This window comes from Bubalus kerabau, chromosome 16 (genome assembly GCF_029407905.1).
Source record: "Bubalus kerabau isolate K-KA32 ecotype Philippines breed swamp buffalo chromosome 16, PCC_UOA_SB_1v2, whole genome shotgun sequence".
Lineage (NCBI taxonomy): Eukaryota > Metazoa > Chordata > Mammalia > Artiodactyla > Bovidae > Bubalus > Bubalus kerabau.
The window spans coordinates 56,439,855-56,454,899 of record NC_073639.1 but is presented as its reverse complement, the minus strand read 5'-3'; the positions used below and the strand labels follow the sequence as shown (position 1 = coordinate 56,454,899).

Genomic DNA, 15,045 nt, shown 5'->3' with positions numbered 1-15,045 from the left:
CCTCATCTGAGGGTGAAATACAGGTCAGTCCTACATAACTACTAAGCCAGGTAGAAACTCAGCACCAAGGCTTTTCATTCTCTTTTAAAGAAATGTAAAGTCACCAATGCTCTTGGTGGCCCAAGGGAAATGGAGTATGGAAAACACAGAAACCAGCACTGACGTAAGAGAAGAGTGTGAAGAGTTAAGCCCCTGAAGGTAAAGACGTTTCAACCAATTTACTTCACTTATATTTTTCATTAAGTATATATGAGAAATAGATGATAAAAATATGTTTAAGTCTATAAAACATAAATTCTAAGTGATAAGAAAGAATTGCATCAGTCTAATTGATGCATTTTTTTTTTCTTGGTAGAATAGGAAGCAGGAAGGCTTAAAACTGATGGGTACTTAATATTTGAGTCAACAAAACAGAGTGTTCATTTACAGATGTTGCAGATCAAGAAAACACACACAGTGAGCCTATAACTGAAAAGCCCATTGAGTCTCCCAGACCCCTCAATCTCACTTCCCCAGCCCTTCCTTCTGTGTGTTTATCTGTCTCTTTCACTTCTTTCCTGAAGGATAGAGTGCTGGTCTCCACCTTCTCTGGGACTCAGACGTCCACAGATCTGCTTGTCCCATGTTGTCCAGTCCATCTACGCCTGTCATTGTGTTTACAGCTCTCCTGGTTACTTTAATCGTATCTCTCCTTTCCTCCAACCTATTTTCTCATCCCCTGATCTAAGCACAGAAGAGAAAGAGATATATATCGATATACATCGATATACACATACTGGATATTTTTATTTCTTGGCTCTGAAGTCAATAAAATATTTACATTTCTTGCTCAAAGAAAATCAATACAGTAACTTAATTATGACAAAATGGATCAGTGGGAGGTTATACCAGAGTAGAAAATCAAAACCAGGTCTGGAAACGGGAAAAGTTTATCTGTGTACTTACTACATTGAAAATAGTGGACAGAACCATGTCATTTAATTTCATATGACACTGGGCATTTTTAATTTCATTTTTAAGTAATTTTCCTAAGATCACACAAGCAATGAATGATAGAGACCAAATTTGAAAGCAGGCGGGTATGATTTAAGGCCCATGCCTTTTTTCTGTATATCAGAAATTTAAAAATACAAAATTTATAAATGAAACAGTATACAATTGTGTAACACAAATATACATGTGTGTCATGTGTTATTAAGTTACCTGGCTTGGTGATATATCCGTGGAGGAGGCTGGTGCAAATGTCTTCTCTAAAGTCTCAGGCAAAGAGTGATACATGTCCTTTTCCTCCAGTTTCCAGTAAGTCAGTCCTAATGTGAAAAAATACACAGAATAGATAAAGGTGAGGAAAAAGAATAATAGTGTTTTCTAGAAGAACTTATTTCTACCTAAAGAAAATTAAATATGGGAGGTTTTGGCTACCTGGATACAGAAAATTGAATTTAGAAGGGAAAAAAAAAATTCACTTAAATGTCTTGCCATGTAGGAGTCCTAACTTAACGATTAAAATATTTTAAACTGAACTATAAATATTTAAGACTTTTTTTTATGTGGACCATTTTAAACATCTTTATTGCTTATAATATTGTTTATGTTTTGGTTTTTTGGACCTGAGGCATGTGTGATTAGCTCCCTGACCAGGGATCGAACCTGCACCCCGTGTTGGAAGGTGAAGTCTGAACTGCTGGATGGCCAGGGAAGTCCCTAAAATATTTTTTAAAAAGACAACAATTTCTTTACGCAAAGTACAGACTTATACAGGAGCAATGTAAACAACTTAACGATTCAAATGCTTATTGAGCATTTACTATGCTAGCTGCAGGGAGGAGGCAAAAAGACTACAGTGTATATACAGTATGTCAGAAGGTGGCGAGCACTCTCCTCTGGTAAAATTTAAAAATTGGGCGTAAGGGAGGATGCAGTGTGTGTGGAAGGGAGGACAGGTGCTCTTACTGAATAGGATGGTTGAGGTTGGCCGTGTTAGCCATGTATGAGGAGGTTCCCCCCAAAAGGAGTGAGGAGAACATCCACGTACAGGAAGCAGCTGAACAAAAGCCCTAAAACGAGAATTCATCTGATATATTTGAGTAAAAAGCCTCCCTGCTAAATCAGAGAAAAGGGGAGACTAGGAGACACTCAGGTCCAACAGCAGGGCTAGATGTCTGTAGGCCTGTGGGAATAAGGACAAACTCTGGGCTCTTACTCTGCACATAGCAGTCCCACTGCAGGGTTTATGCAGAGGAGTCACGTGATCGGATCGGTCCTTACAAAGGATCCCACTGGCTACAGTGTTGAAAACAGATGCAAGGTGCAAGGTGAAAGCAGGGAGGCTGGTCAGGAGGCTCATGGGAGCCCATAGGGCAAGTGATGAGGCTCTGCGAAGGATGAGAGCAGGGAGGTGGTGGCTGTTGCTAGCGTCTGGCAACTTTCACAGGCAAAGCTGATTCATCCTGAATCGGATGTGGGATGGTGGAAAAAGGAGTTAGTGTGTAAAGCCATTAAGACTAAAATACGTTCACCATGGAGAATACAGAATGGCTCACAGGGGAGTTGAATTTCTTAATTCACTTTGGATATCTGAGAAAACTCTGAGATGATTTTTGTAGCCATTTGAAATAACTGTAAAAAAAAAAAAACACTTCTATCTTTTCAAAACTTGTAGCACAAATTAAGGCAAGTGAGGAAGTTACAGATGCAGAGACATAAGACAACACACAATACATCTTAGAAACCCCTTTAGTATACAGTACACGATTATCACCCTAGGAGAAATGCACACATTACTATTTTGAAAAAACTCCTTAAAAATGTAAATATTGGGACTTCCCATGTGGTTCAGTGGTTAGGACTCCATGCTTCCACTGCAGGGGGCACAGGTTCTATCCCTGATTGGGGAACAAAGATCCCTCATGCCAAGGGGTAAGGCCAGAAAACAAAACAAGTATCATACCTGTTCCTGAATCAGACATCCAAGATTTTGGACCCTCATCTGGTTTGTTGAAGTAAAAAGCTCTACAATGTGTATCAGCAGTGAAATCAGACTACAAATCAAGAAAGAAAGCCATCAGTTGACAGTTTAAAATTGCTAGGCACAAACTGCTGACCCAAGGAATATGAGCCAGGTGTCAAACCCAGGCACAGAGAAACTTTCAGAGCTTCACAGAGAAAGTCAGCCTGGCTTTCCCCATGGTTCCAATAATTGCAAAATGATAGGAATTAACAGTGAAGGATTTTCTATTCCTGTGTAATTTACAAATGTTTATTTTGATTCTCTGTGGAGCTGGAAGAAGAAACCGGAAGCAGGTGTTAAAAAGAGTTCAGAATGAAAACGAATTCCTAATTTGCCATCGATTTCCAAAAGAAATTTCAAGTGCCTAGAATTACAGTCATTTAGTACAAAAATTAATGTAAAAGCCGTAATAGTTCATTTTTATCAGTAAGACTGCAATAAATCAACTCTGAAAACTGCATAAAAATAACATGAACTCTAAACAGTAGACTATATCTTATATACAAATAATTGGTTACCAGAAAAGGTTAAAAATGCTTACTTATCCTCAATTCTAATTAAAAACTCCAAGTTAAAATTTCCTTACAATATCTCTGGCATTGTCACAAGAAATCTGTGTTTCCAAACAGATATGTGAAAAGATTATTTTCATCAGAATTTTTATCAGTTCCACCTCCAAACTTTCAATTCCTGTTTATAAGTACATGGCTCTATTTGCTTAGAAGCACCCGTGGACCCACTGCCAAAGTAAAAGCATGCTAAAGCTGCTGACGTTCTCCCTACCAAGAAGGGGATCTCCCCTCAGCCTTCTTTTTCTAGCCGCCTCAGATTCCCAGGTGAAGCCAATGGTAAATAATCCACTTGTCAATGCAGGAGACATAAGAGACACCGGTTCGATCCCTGGATTGGGAAGATCCCCTGGAGGAGGGCATGGCAACCCACTCCAGTATTCTTGCCTAGAGAATCCCACGGACAGAGGAGCCTGGTGGGTTACAGTCCATAGGGTCACAAAGAGTCGGACACGCCTGAGTATGCACGCACAGCTTTCTAAGGCACCACTTTTAACCTCTTTTTCATCAAATGTCTCTTCTACAACTCCTATCTGTTTGAATTTCTGTTGCATATCTGAACTTAACTGACCAGAAAAGAGCTGACTGCAGAAGACTAAGTGAAAAATTCCCAGTGAAATATTTTGTTTTGCACCGGTTCTGAGACACAAATCCTAAAGTGATAAGCCAACGCACACTGCGTTGGCCGGAGGGGGCTTACCTCACATAATCGTCTGCTGCTCTTCCAGCCCATAAGGCATTGGCTGAAGAAAACAGCCCATTTTTAAAGAGAAAGGAACGTATGGTGCAAGGAAAGCCCTTCCCAAGAAACCAGCCTCAGCCTAGCACGGGACCTTCATCAGTAACTGTCTAAAGCACCTGAAAAACCACACGGAGGCCACAGCTGGGAAAGTGGTAACAGCCAGTCTGTCCCAAAGGACCAAGGAAACAAAGACTGGCTGGAGCTTTAGAAAATCCCTGCGCTCAACACTATCCAATTTCAAGATGTGCTTCAGAATAGCTAGACCCCCAAATAAACTATATTATATTAGAAGAAAATTGGATCCCAAGAGAATTCTGATCATAAAGATTCTCCAGATTTAGGCTGAAAATGAAAAGAAAAAAAAAATGAGAGACATGAGAAAGTATGAAATAAAGAGGAAAGTTCCAACTTTTGTGAATCCACAGAAATTGAGAATTAGGCAAGTAAAAAGTACGATTCAGGTGTGGTGTCTTTGTTTCACCAACCCCCGTTACCTGAAAGCTGTTTAAAACAGACATACTAAAGAAACTTGATTTCCCCTAATGATTTAATATCAAAAATATCAAATTCACCTTTAAAAAAATAGGAAAATAACACTTGTTTAGGAGATGATCAAAGAAAAGGAAAAGTTTAAAGAGCATCATGCCCTCGTCACAGCTTTACCCTCTGCCCTATTGAGATCCCCAGAGGCAGAACAGACTACTAGGAAGACCTAACCCCAAACAGCATCTCTCAGACAGTACCTTCAGCTGATCCTTCCACTCCTCATCAGATTCTCCACTGAATGGAGGAAGAAAACTTGGCCAGATTACTGGTTTCAAGCTTTACAGCCCAGAAGACTCACCGGAGGAGCTTCTAAACCACCTGGTAACAGGTCACAACCACACCAATGAGGGCAGACCATCTGGGGCTGGTGGCCAGGTGTAAGTAGATTTTTTTTAATTTTTTTATTTGGCTGCGCCAGATCTTAGTTGCAGCATATGGAACCTAGTTTCCCAATCAGAGATCGAACCCAGGCCCCCTACATTGGGAGTGCAGAGTCTTAGCTACTGGACCACCAAGGGAGTCCCAGATTTCCGAAGCTCCTAATGACTCTAACTGCAGCAAATTCTGGGAACCACAGGGCTACATTGAACAAATACTGATCCACAGTTGCAAAAGACAGTGAATCCACTGAGATACACACCACAAATACATAGTTTATCAGAAGTGAAAAAGTCTCCACTGAGTTTCAGTTAATGTTGAAACAAAAAAAAGAAACTAGTATGTATGAAAACATTTTCCTTTTCTGCCAACCTATTCCAATGAAAAAAGCAACTTTCAGTCCAGTCTCCAAATGCTTTTATGCCATTACACCAAACAAGGATATACTGTGCGGGTTCAAAAGAACAGAGCTACCAATACAGCACCAGGCCCAGAGGCTTGATGGTTCATGTAGCTTCTTCACTTTCATTTCCCTCCTCAACACAAATCTGATTAAGTTCAACACCTGATATTAAGAAGCCTAAGTTATCATGGATTGAAGAAAGAAAATTTACCAAAAGAGAAGTAAATAGTGCCTTATGAAGGCTGAGGGACTGTGTTCTTATGATTTCTATTCTTTAATAGATCTTTTTCAAAGGATGATAGAAAGACTGTTCAGAATAATCAAGATGTGACCTGTTTCTAAAGGAATCAAGTTTGTAAAGAGACTTGACTTTGTGATTTCAAGGTATTATATTAAATAATGTTATTCAATGACAATTTAGGCCAAAGGGGCTTTAAAGATATTTAAAACTTACTCAGTATCCTTAACTCTTTAACAAAAGCAGCTGCTGTATGAGCAAATGAGCCACATTTAATCTCTTGCAATTTGGATAATAAATTCAAGTTGTCTAAGCTTCAACTGTTCTTATAGAAGCATCTAAAGCATTCACACATATATTACTACTTATTACAACTTAATAGTAATAAAAATTACTTGAGGGTTTTTCAAAAATAAATAGATTACTCTCAGGCTAATTGTAAAGATTTGCAGTACAAAGGGAATTAGGACATTTACAAAATAAATGTTTCATTTTTTTTTCTAGTACTTTCATTCCTCACTAGCTTTGGTTTCTGGCCTATTAAAGAACCACTACTTGGACTACTGTTTCCCATTCTTAGAGACACCATAAAAGATAAGGAACAAATTAACAATACAAAAGAAAAGGCAAAAAAAAAAAATTTATGTTAATGAACAGGTGGTAAACACAATATAATTATCCTGATTATCTGCAGCTAAAGCACACCAGAGTCAAGTGACTTATCACCTACTTTCTCAATTGGTGATTTCTTGGTTTGCTCATCTCCTTGCATAGATTTTGAGTAGCCCTCTTCTTTATGTGCTCTCTTTGGTTGGTTCTGCTTCAACCTTTGAGCCCATGATGTTATCAATTTACTATTTAAAAAGAAAAAAACAAAATACCTCTCTTTAAATGCTGTCTTCAAATAAAACTAAACACTGATAGAGACTATACTTCGAATTGCCTTTCTAATAGCAGAGAGGCGATAGATTTTTATTGAGTTGCGTGAATTTCTTTTCACGATATCTTATTATTAAAGGCAAAATGAAGAAAAGGACTGACTAGCAGTGATTAACAGTACGTGCAGTCTGTAGCCATGAGACAGAACAAAAACCACCATAGTGGCACCTACAAGTATATCTCCATAGTGAAAACATACTTATTTAGATGGACTTATGGGTACCCAAGATATGAGTTGCTATAGTTAAATACCTTACATTAGATGACATACTTCAGAGACATAAAACTGAACATAATTTTAAGTGATTATTTGCCTTACAAATTCAGCCAAAGTTTCTTTTACTTAAAAGTCCCCTGGATGAATTAAAATGTCATTTAACTTACAAAATCTCTTCTAATATATAACAAACATAAAATTGAGCATGCTTGTATATAATATTTGGTTTTAAATTATATGAACGTGTGTGACAAAATTCCAGTTGATTCAGTCCTATACTCTAATTTTCAGCAAGTCAATAGTGACTACAAAATACAAAAGGTATTTTTCTGGCAAGCCTCCCACCCTAAGAGTTTTTGTAGTCTTATTATCAATGGGAAGGCAGTCACATGTCATTAACATATAGCGTGTTTTGTTACTTTCAATTTTCCACAGGCAATAAATAAAAAATTTGATAAAACTGACATGTTGAAACACATCTCATTCCAACTAAAAAGAGCTATATTTACTAAACATTTTAGCTTATTATAAATGTATTTAACAAGTAAAACTCCCTTCAAGTGATGGAGAAATTCAACTTACTTGTTTGTTTTTCCACTGTATACTTCTGAAATCTTACTTTCACCAAGAAAACTGTGTTCAAATTCACTGGGAAAAATGGGAGTATCTTCCTTTAAAGAGGCACAAAACTCTTCATTTGGATGTATATAAAAACTCTGGTTTTTCACACCATCTCCAAGTGGCTCCGCTGGCAGCACCGGTGCTCCAAATTGTCCTTCAGAAGCCTCTATGTGCTCCATGAAATCTTGAGCGTCCTTAGATTTGTAGGTGTTTAGTTCTGAGACGCAAAAGGTTCCATACCCACTGCTCACTGAGCTACTATCCACATTGCAGTCTGGTTGTGACAAGGATGCTTCTTGCTGCATTTCAGACTCTTCAGACTTAGGATAACTGATAACATATTCATTTCTCTCACCGTTTTCAGAAAAAAAACCCATTTGACTTTCTGAAGATCTTTGTTTGCTTAAAGAACTTCTATCATAGGAAGCCCAGGAAGCATTATTGTTCTGTAACTTGACTAAATTTTTTATTTCCTCCTGTACACGCTAAAAATAAAAAAGAGATTTGGGGGGTAAAAAAAAAGAGAGATTTGGCTAAGAATGTATATTAAATATACATTTTCATAAATGTCTTAAATATACTGCGTTTAAAAATAAGAGCTACTACTCTAAAGATGACACTTGTGCCTTACATTTAATTTATAAGCAAAACTGATATAAAGAATTAACTCACTGGGGGCCTCTCGTCTTCTGAAATGCCCCACACTCTGACTGTAGAGTGTGTTTCTCCCAGGGCCGCTCTTGCCTTTTGAGACAGACTGCATTCTGTCTGTGGAATGTGTGCCTCTCTAGGTAAATCCACTTAACTATTACCTTGGCTTTCACTGAGTTCTGTCTTCAATGAGACATAAAGAACCTGAGCTTCAGTAGGCCCTGACACTAGGAATTAATCCCCTACGTGGGTGGAGGACGGAACTATGATGCTGACCCTCCTGACTTCAGTGGACCCTCCTGACCCTCCTGACTAAAGTGTGGACTCTGTAGATCTCTGCCCCAATTCTATGCTGAATTCTCCTCTGCTCAAGCCCCCTCATGAATATGCATGTGCCTTTAGTTTAAAACTTCCTCAATTTTACAGTTCAGGGAGATACTGCTTTGGGTGTTCTCCTTACTTGCTGCAAGTAATTAATCCTTCCTTCTCAAAAAAAAAAAAAAAAAAAAAAGAATTAACTAATTGGTTCTTCTAAAAATTTTACAATGTAAAAAAAGAATCAATATAAAGAACAACTTACTTGAATTTGGTTGTGAAATTGCTCCTGTTGAGCCACTATCTGCTCTTGGCACTGTTTTTCCACCAAATTGAATAGCTGTAACCACCTGGTCTATTAAATTATAAAATATTTTGGTTAAAAATAATTTTTTAACCTAGTATTTCACAGAAATATTCCTCCAATGGGAAAGGGCCTTTTATAAATGTATTTTTAATGTAAAAATTATAAGCTAAATTAGTTATAAAACTATAAAATTAGTTATAAAAATGCAAAAATACAAGGACATAGGCTTGGGCACCCCTTTATGTTACCTGTGGTCTGGGTAAACTTGAAGGTCTCAGTAAATTTGATTAACTTGATGTCATCTGCTACCTTTCTAATTAATCAACAACCGCCGGTAGATGCACTTCGAATTTGTCTTAAGCCCCTCTTCCTTTCCTCATAACAGCCAATAGTACTCTTAAACATTAACTTGGACCCAGAAAAAGAATCCCACATCTTAAAACAACAAACAGTTTGGTTTATGAGAATTTGACCCCAAATTAATTTTTCAAGTTAAAAAAAAAAAAAAACAAAACAAAAACATTTGAGATATTAAAGTGTTTTAAACACTGCAGCAGCCAAAAAAAAAAAAAAGAATCTGAAAACCTATGGAAGTGACCTAAGATTTCCTTCTGAGCCCCTTTTAGGTCCTGAACCATCCTGACCAACCAACAGTAGTTAGTAACTAGATGAGGCCAAAACACATGAGGGGAGTATGCATTCTCCAGAGGCTGAATTCAAACTAAAGGCTGGTCTACTTTCAGTAACAGTTCAGTTCAGTTGCTCAGTCGTGTCCAACTCTTTGTGACCCCCATGGACTGAGCCAGGCCTCCCTGTCCATCACCAACTCCCAGAGCCTATTCAAAGTCATGTCCATTGCGCCATCCAACCATCTCATCCTCTGTTGCTCCCTTCTCCTCCTGCCTTCAATCTTTCCCAGCATCAGAGTCTTTTCAAATCAGTTGGTTCTTCACATCAGGTGGCCCAAAGTACTGGAGTTTCAGCTTCAACATCAGTCCTTCCAAAGAATATTCAGGACTGATTTCCTTTAGGATGGACTGGTTGGATCTCCTTGCAATCCAAGGGACTCGCAAGAGTCTTCTTCAACACCACAGTTCAAAAGCATCAATTCTTTGGCGCTCAGCTTTCTTTATAGTCCAACTCTCACATCCATACATGACTACTGGAAAAACCATAGCTTTGACTAGGTGGACCTTTGTTGGTAAAGTAATGTTTCTGCTTGTTAATATGCTGTTTGGGTTGGTCATAGCTTTTCTTCCAAGAAGCAAGCATCTTTTTATTTCATGGCTGTGGTCACCATCTGCAGTGATTTTGGAGCCCAAAATATAAAATAAACAAACAGTATGCAACAATATATAATGTCAAAAAGTAGCTACTGCGACAACTGGCTTTCTTGTTTAAAACCGTCCAGTGTCTTTCCATTCCATTTCCATTCCAGTGTCATTTCCATTCCATTCTATTCCCTACAGGGCCCTGTGTGATCTGGGTTGCACACACCTCCCAGCTTCCTCTCAAATCCCTCTGTCCCTTTCATGACACACACTGGCCTCGCTGGCCTCCCTCTGTTCCCTGGACATGCCCAAACTGTCTTTTGCCTCAAAAGTCTTGTACTGACGCTTGCTGTACCCTCTACCGGGAAAGCTTTCTCCCCAGCTCTCAACATGGCTGGCTTCTTCCCATCCCGCAATTTCAGCTTAATTATCCTCATCTCTCGAAGAGTTTTCCAAACCATCCTCACAGGCACTCTCTTTCTTGGCATCCTGTTTAGTTCCTTCAGAGCATTTACCACAATCAGCAAATACCTCATTTGTTCACTTGGGTTTACCAGTCTCCCTCCCATCCCTGCCTGCAAGCCAGCACCTAGGATACAAGACCAAGTTGGGCACTCAGATATATAGTCTAAACAAACATAACAATGGATATTGAAAGCTGAAGGAAATCAGCCTTGAATATCTGGAAGGACTGAGGCTGAAACTGAAGCTCCAATACTCTGGCCACCTGATGTGAAGAGCCGACTCAATGGAAAAGATTGAGGCTGGGAAAGACTGGGAGCAAAAGGAGCAGGAGGCGTCAGAGGATGAAATGGTTGGATGGCATCGCTGACTCAATGGACATGAGTCTGAACAAACTCAGAGAGATAGTGAACAACAGGGAAGCCTGGCGTGCTTCTGTTCATGGAGTCACAAAGAGTTGAACATGACTCAGCGATGGAACAACAACAACTGCAAGCTGAACTTTTCTTGGTATTATAGATCACACAATCCAGGGATCCTCCCCATTCATGTTGAAAGCCATTTACACAACATAACAGAATTAAATTGAAATCTGTATAACAGTATTAAGGTAAAGGGGAGAAAACCTCAAGATTGGAAAAGAAAGCCTTAAATCAAATATGAGGGCACTGACAGGAAGTGAGAATTCTAAATCAACTGACTTCAGGACAAAGCGGACTAGATCAAATCAAGTCCCGTACTCTCTCAGCTTACAAAGTACCTTATATTAATGAAAACAGAAAAGAAACAATCTAGCAACAGTTTTCTCAAGTTATACCCCTGTACCCTTAGGTGTTATTTTTAATCTGATACAGTTATTATTCACATAAAGCTTAACTATAATAATGATAGAATAACAATTTAATAAAAATAATGGCTTCATAGTATGTGAGACAAGATATTAATCACATCCTTATCATCATTTTCTTATTTAGGATACAAATGAAGAGAGTTCATTCAGGCTATAAACTAGTGGAGATTTCTGTTTTTCTGAGACAGATTTTATTGTTTACCCTTTAATTTTAAATAAAGTAACTTAAAAAATATTAATACAGTGATAACATTATACACTTAATTGTTAAGAAGGGCTATTATTCATTTCAAACTAAAGTGATTTGTACTACCTGCACTTTATATATTGCTGGAGGATACGGGCACCTGACTGAAGTTTTCCTGTGAACGCAGTTTTCTGCTGCTATCAGCCTGCATGGGATTGCTATAGTCTGGTTCCCTAGTCTGACCTGGTAAATACCCTGTGGGCTTTCCCATAGTTCTGACTCCCACCTCTCCACCAACTTGTGTGATTCTGAACAAGTAAATTTAATTTCTTTATACTTCAGTTTCCTAATTTAAAAAAAAATTACTAAGGAGATATACATTCCTTTACTGTCTTTAAAATCCAGTGTGTATTTTTTTGGCGTGGGGGTGGGGGCTGTGCTGGGTCCTTGCTGCTGTGCAGGGGCTTTTCTCTAGTTGCAGCGAGCAGGAGCTGCTCTTTAGTTGAGGTCCATAGGCTTCTAATTGCAATGGCTTCTCTTGTTGCAGAGCACAGGCTTAGTTGGCACACAGGCTTAGGCGCTCTGCGGCATGTGGAATCTTCCCAGATTAGGGATCAAACCTGGGTCTCCTGCATTGGTAGGCAGATTCTTTACCACTGAGCCACCAGGGAAGCCCTCAGTTTCCTAATTTATAAAATGGCAATAACAACACGTTATTTGTGGCTGTGAGGATTAAATTTTAAATATGATGCCTGCAAGGCAAGGATCTCAGTGGGGGAACTATATGTTGAAATCTGTGAGGTCATGGTTGTCACAAAGATAGTGGGAGCACCACTAGCATTTAGGGGGCATGGTCCAGGGATACAAAACACAGGACAGTCTCCACAATAAGGAACTATCCTGTGTCCATTTTATGTTGTATTTTGCACAGTTTTCAAGCCACCAAATCGTCCAGGAATGCAACTACCAAGATGTTTCAGAACTTGCTCAGACATTACGCGCCGTTTCAGAAAGTCGTGTCACCAGCTACAGTGCTGGCGCATCAGCGCAAGGCGGCTGTGCTGTTCTGTGCTGACAGCTGCTGTGCTCATGCAGATCGCACAGCGGTAAATGCTGGACCGCTTCACTATGTTCTCCAATGTAGATACATCTGAGCATTTACATATTTACATATTATCTTATTATAAATAAGTATTATTACTCCTTTATATCACAGGACATTACACTGACTTTTTTAAAAAGCAGATACAAGCAGGTTATATTATCTGTGAATTTCATTTCAGGACAATATAAGTTGATGTTATTTTAAAAGCTGTTATAAAAAGGGAGCTTCAGGTCTAATAAGGTTGAGGGCCACTGACAGAAAGTATCTCGTATACTGCCCGGCAAATAGGTAAGCAATAATCATCAGATAATTGTTGTTATTATAATCAGTAGTGCTAAATAATTAAAATGCTATAATGATATGCTTTAAAATTTTCTTATAATTATAGAAATATTAGCAAGTACTTTAAAATGCATTAGAGAAGTTGCCTGGGGGGCCAGTGATTAGGACTCGGTGCATTCACTGCAGTGGACTCAGTTTCAATCCCTGGTCGGGGAACTAAGATTCCACAAGCCACACAGCACAGCCAAAACCAAACAAAAAGAATATCTTAAAGTATTTCTACAGAAATGCATTAATAGATTCTTTCCTGATAGAATAAAAATATATAACCTTCCCGAGTTTAAGCAGTGATAAACTTTGAGAATTCCAGAAGAGAAGTTTTAATAAAAGAATTCTAAAGAATCAGGTCATCACCAGATCTCTTCCAGAGCTCTGTAGAAGGTTTAGTTCTTTAATAATGTACATTAGCTTCTTACAACTGGTAGAAATCAGTTACTATATAGAAATGTTATTATTTCTATATAGCTACTATAATATATAGTATATATATTATATATAATATATTATATATAACTATAATAGAAATGTTACTATTTCAAAAGAAAAGTATAAACATGAAATTCAGGGAAGAGTCAGGAATAAGACTTACATGATATTTACCCTCCCATTCTTTCTAAAGCACTACCCTAAAGCGTCAGAGGCCTTTATTTTCATATGTTACAAAAACACACAAAACAAATTCAAGAAGTTTTACTGAAATGGCCAAAATAGCATTTCACTTTCCGTGAAAGTACAAAATAGCTTACAAAGCTCTTCAGTGAATAATCAATTATATCCCTACATTATGAAAGTTAAAGTCAGTTAATACGAAACATAATTTAAAAAATCTGTTAGATCACAGAAGAAAGGGCAGAAAGAAACCAGTTCAAATGTTAGGAGGTTTAAGCGGCTAGCTGGTATCCTGGCATGTAATAATCTATGTCTTAAATTCACAAATATACTCTGATTCTGATTGAAGATGTTGATTTCGAAGATTTCATGTAAAACTTTCTAGTTAAAAACGCATTTACCAGACGTCAAGCCACATTCAGGCAATTTGCCTCATTTTTTTTTAAAGCACTAGGGGACACATTTCATGAAACATTCCATTATTATTTACATCATTTTACAAGGACATTTTATAGGTCTTTTGCATTAGCACATACTGATCATTATGTGGAAAAAAAAGTATAAAAAATTAAACAGTTTTCTTTTAAGTTTGCTGTAACAGTCATTTTTATAACTCTAACGATTATGGATAATGAATATAAGTAGCTATTACTGATTTCTTAAACCAGATAATCTTTCATTCTATTTATTCCACATTCTGAAAATTAACACAGATTATAGTCTTAGAACTATAATTAACACTTAAAACAAAATTTACTGCTCTTTAAATAAAGAATTTAATAATAACGTTTTATACATTTCTACAAAGCATTACCAACCTAGCCTTGGAAAAGTGTATCGTGGGCATTACTGCATGACACAAAATTTACATATATTCTTTTAACTATTAAATTTTTATATCGCAATTTAACCTATGGACAAAAGAGCGAGCCACTTGACCTGAATAATCAATGTAAGTCAATAAAGCACAGCTAAATGCAATAAGGTACGAAACGGAAGCCTTATTTATAAACAGAGCATTCAAAATATTTCTAAGTGAATTTATGTTTTACAAAATCACGACAATTCTGTTTAAGTTACTTAAAAGACTAGGATTAGTAACAAACATCAATAACTTGGTTGGCGATTCTCATTTTTCTGAAAAAAGACATTTTAGTTTATAAAAACTAACAAAAAAACCTAACAAAGTATAACAAAGTATTTTAGTTCATATTCACAATATATAAATTAGAATGTCTAATTTATATATTAGTGAATATATTGTTAAAATGTACTTTTGATCA

The 15,045-nt window shown here is 37.5% G+C and overlaps 1 protein-coding gene across 5 annotated transcripts in view; it reads right to left on the bottom strand.

Moving 5' to 3' along the window:
• Positions 1-15,045, bottom strand: part of MPHOSPH9 (M-phase phosphoprotein 9) — a 52,321-nt gene that overhangs the window by 31,701 nt on the left and 5,575 nt on the right. For all 5 annotated transcript variants that reach the window (XM_055550440.1, XM_055550442.1, XM_055550444.1 and 2 more), the window contains exons 4-8: positions 8,895-8,984; positions 7,625-8,148; positions 6,617-6,740; positions 2,951-3,041; positions 1,204-1,310 (exon numbers count right to left, since the gene is read on the bottom strand). In XM_055550440.1, the coding sequence (XP_055406415.1) occupies positions 1,204-1,310; positions 2,951-3,041; positions 6,617-6,740; positions 7,625-8,148; positions 8,895-8,984 (936 nt within the window). The remainder of the gene's footprint in view (positions 1-1,203; positions 1,311-2,950; positions 3,042-6,616; positions 6,741-7,624; positions 8,149-8,894; positions 8,985-15,045) is intronic.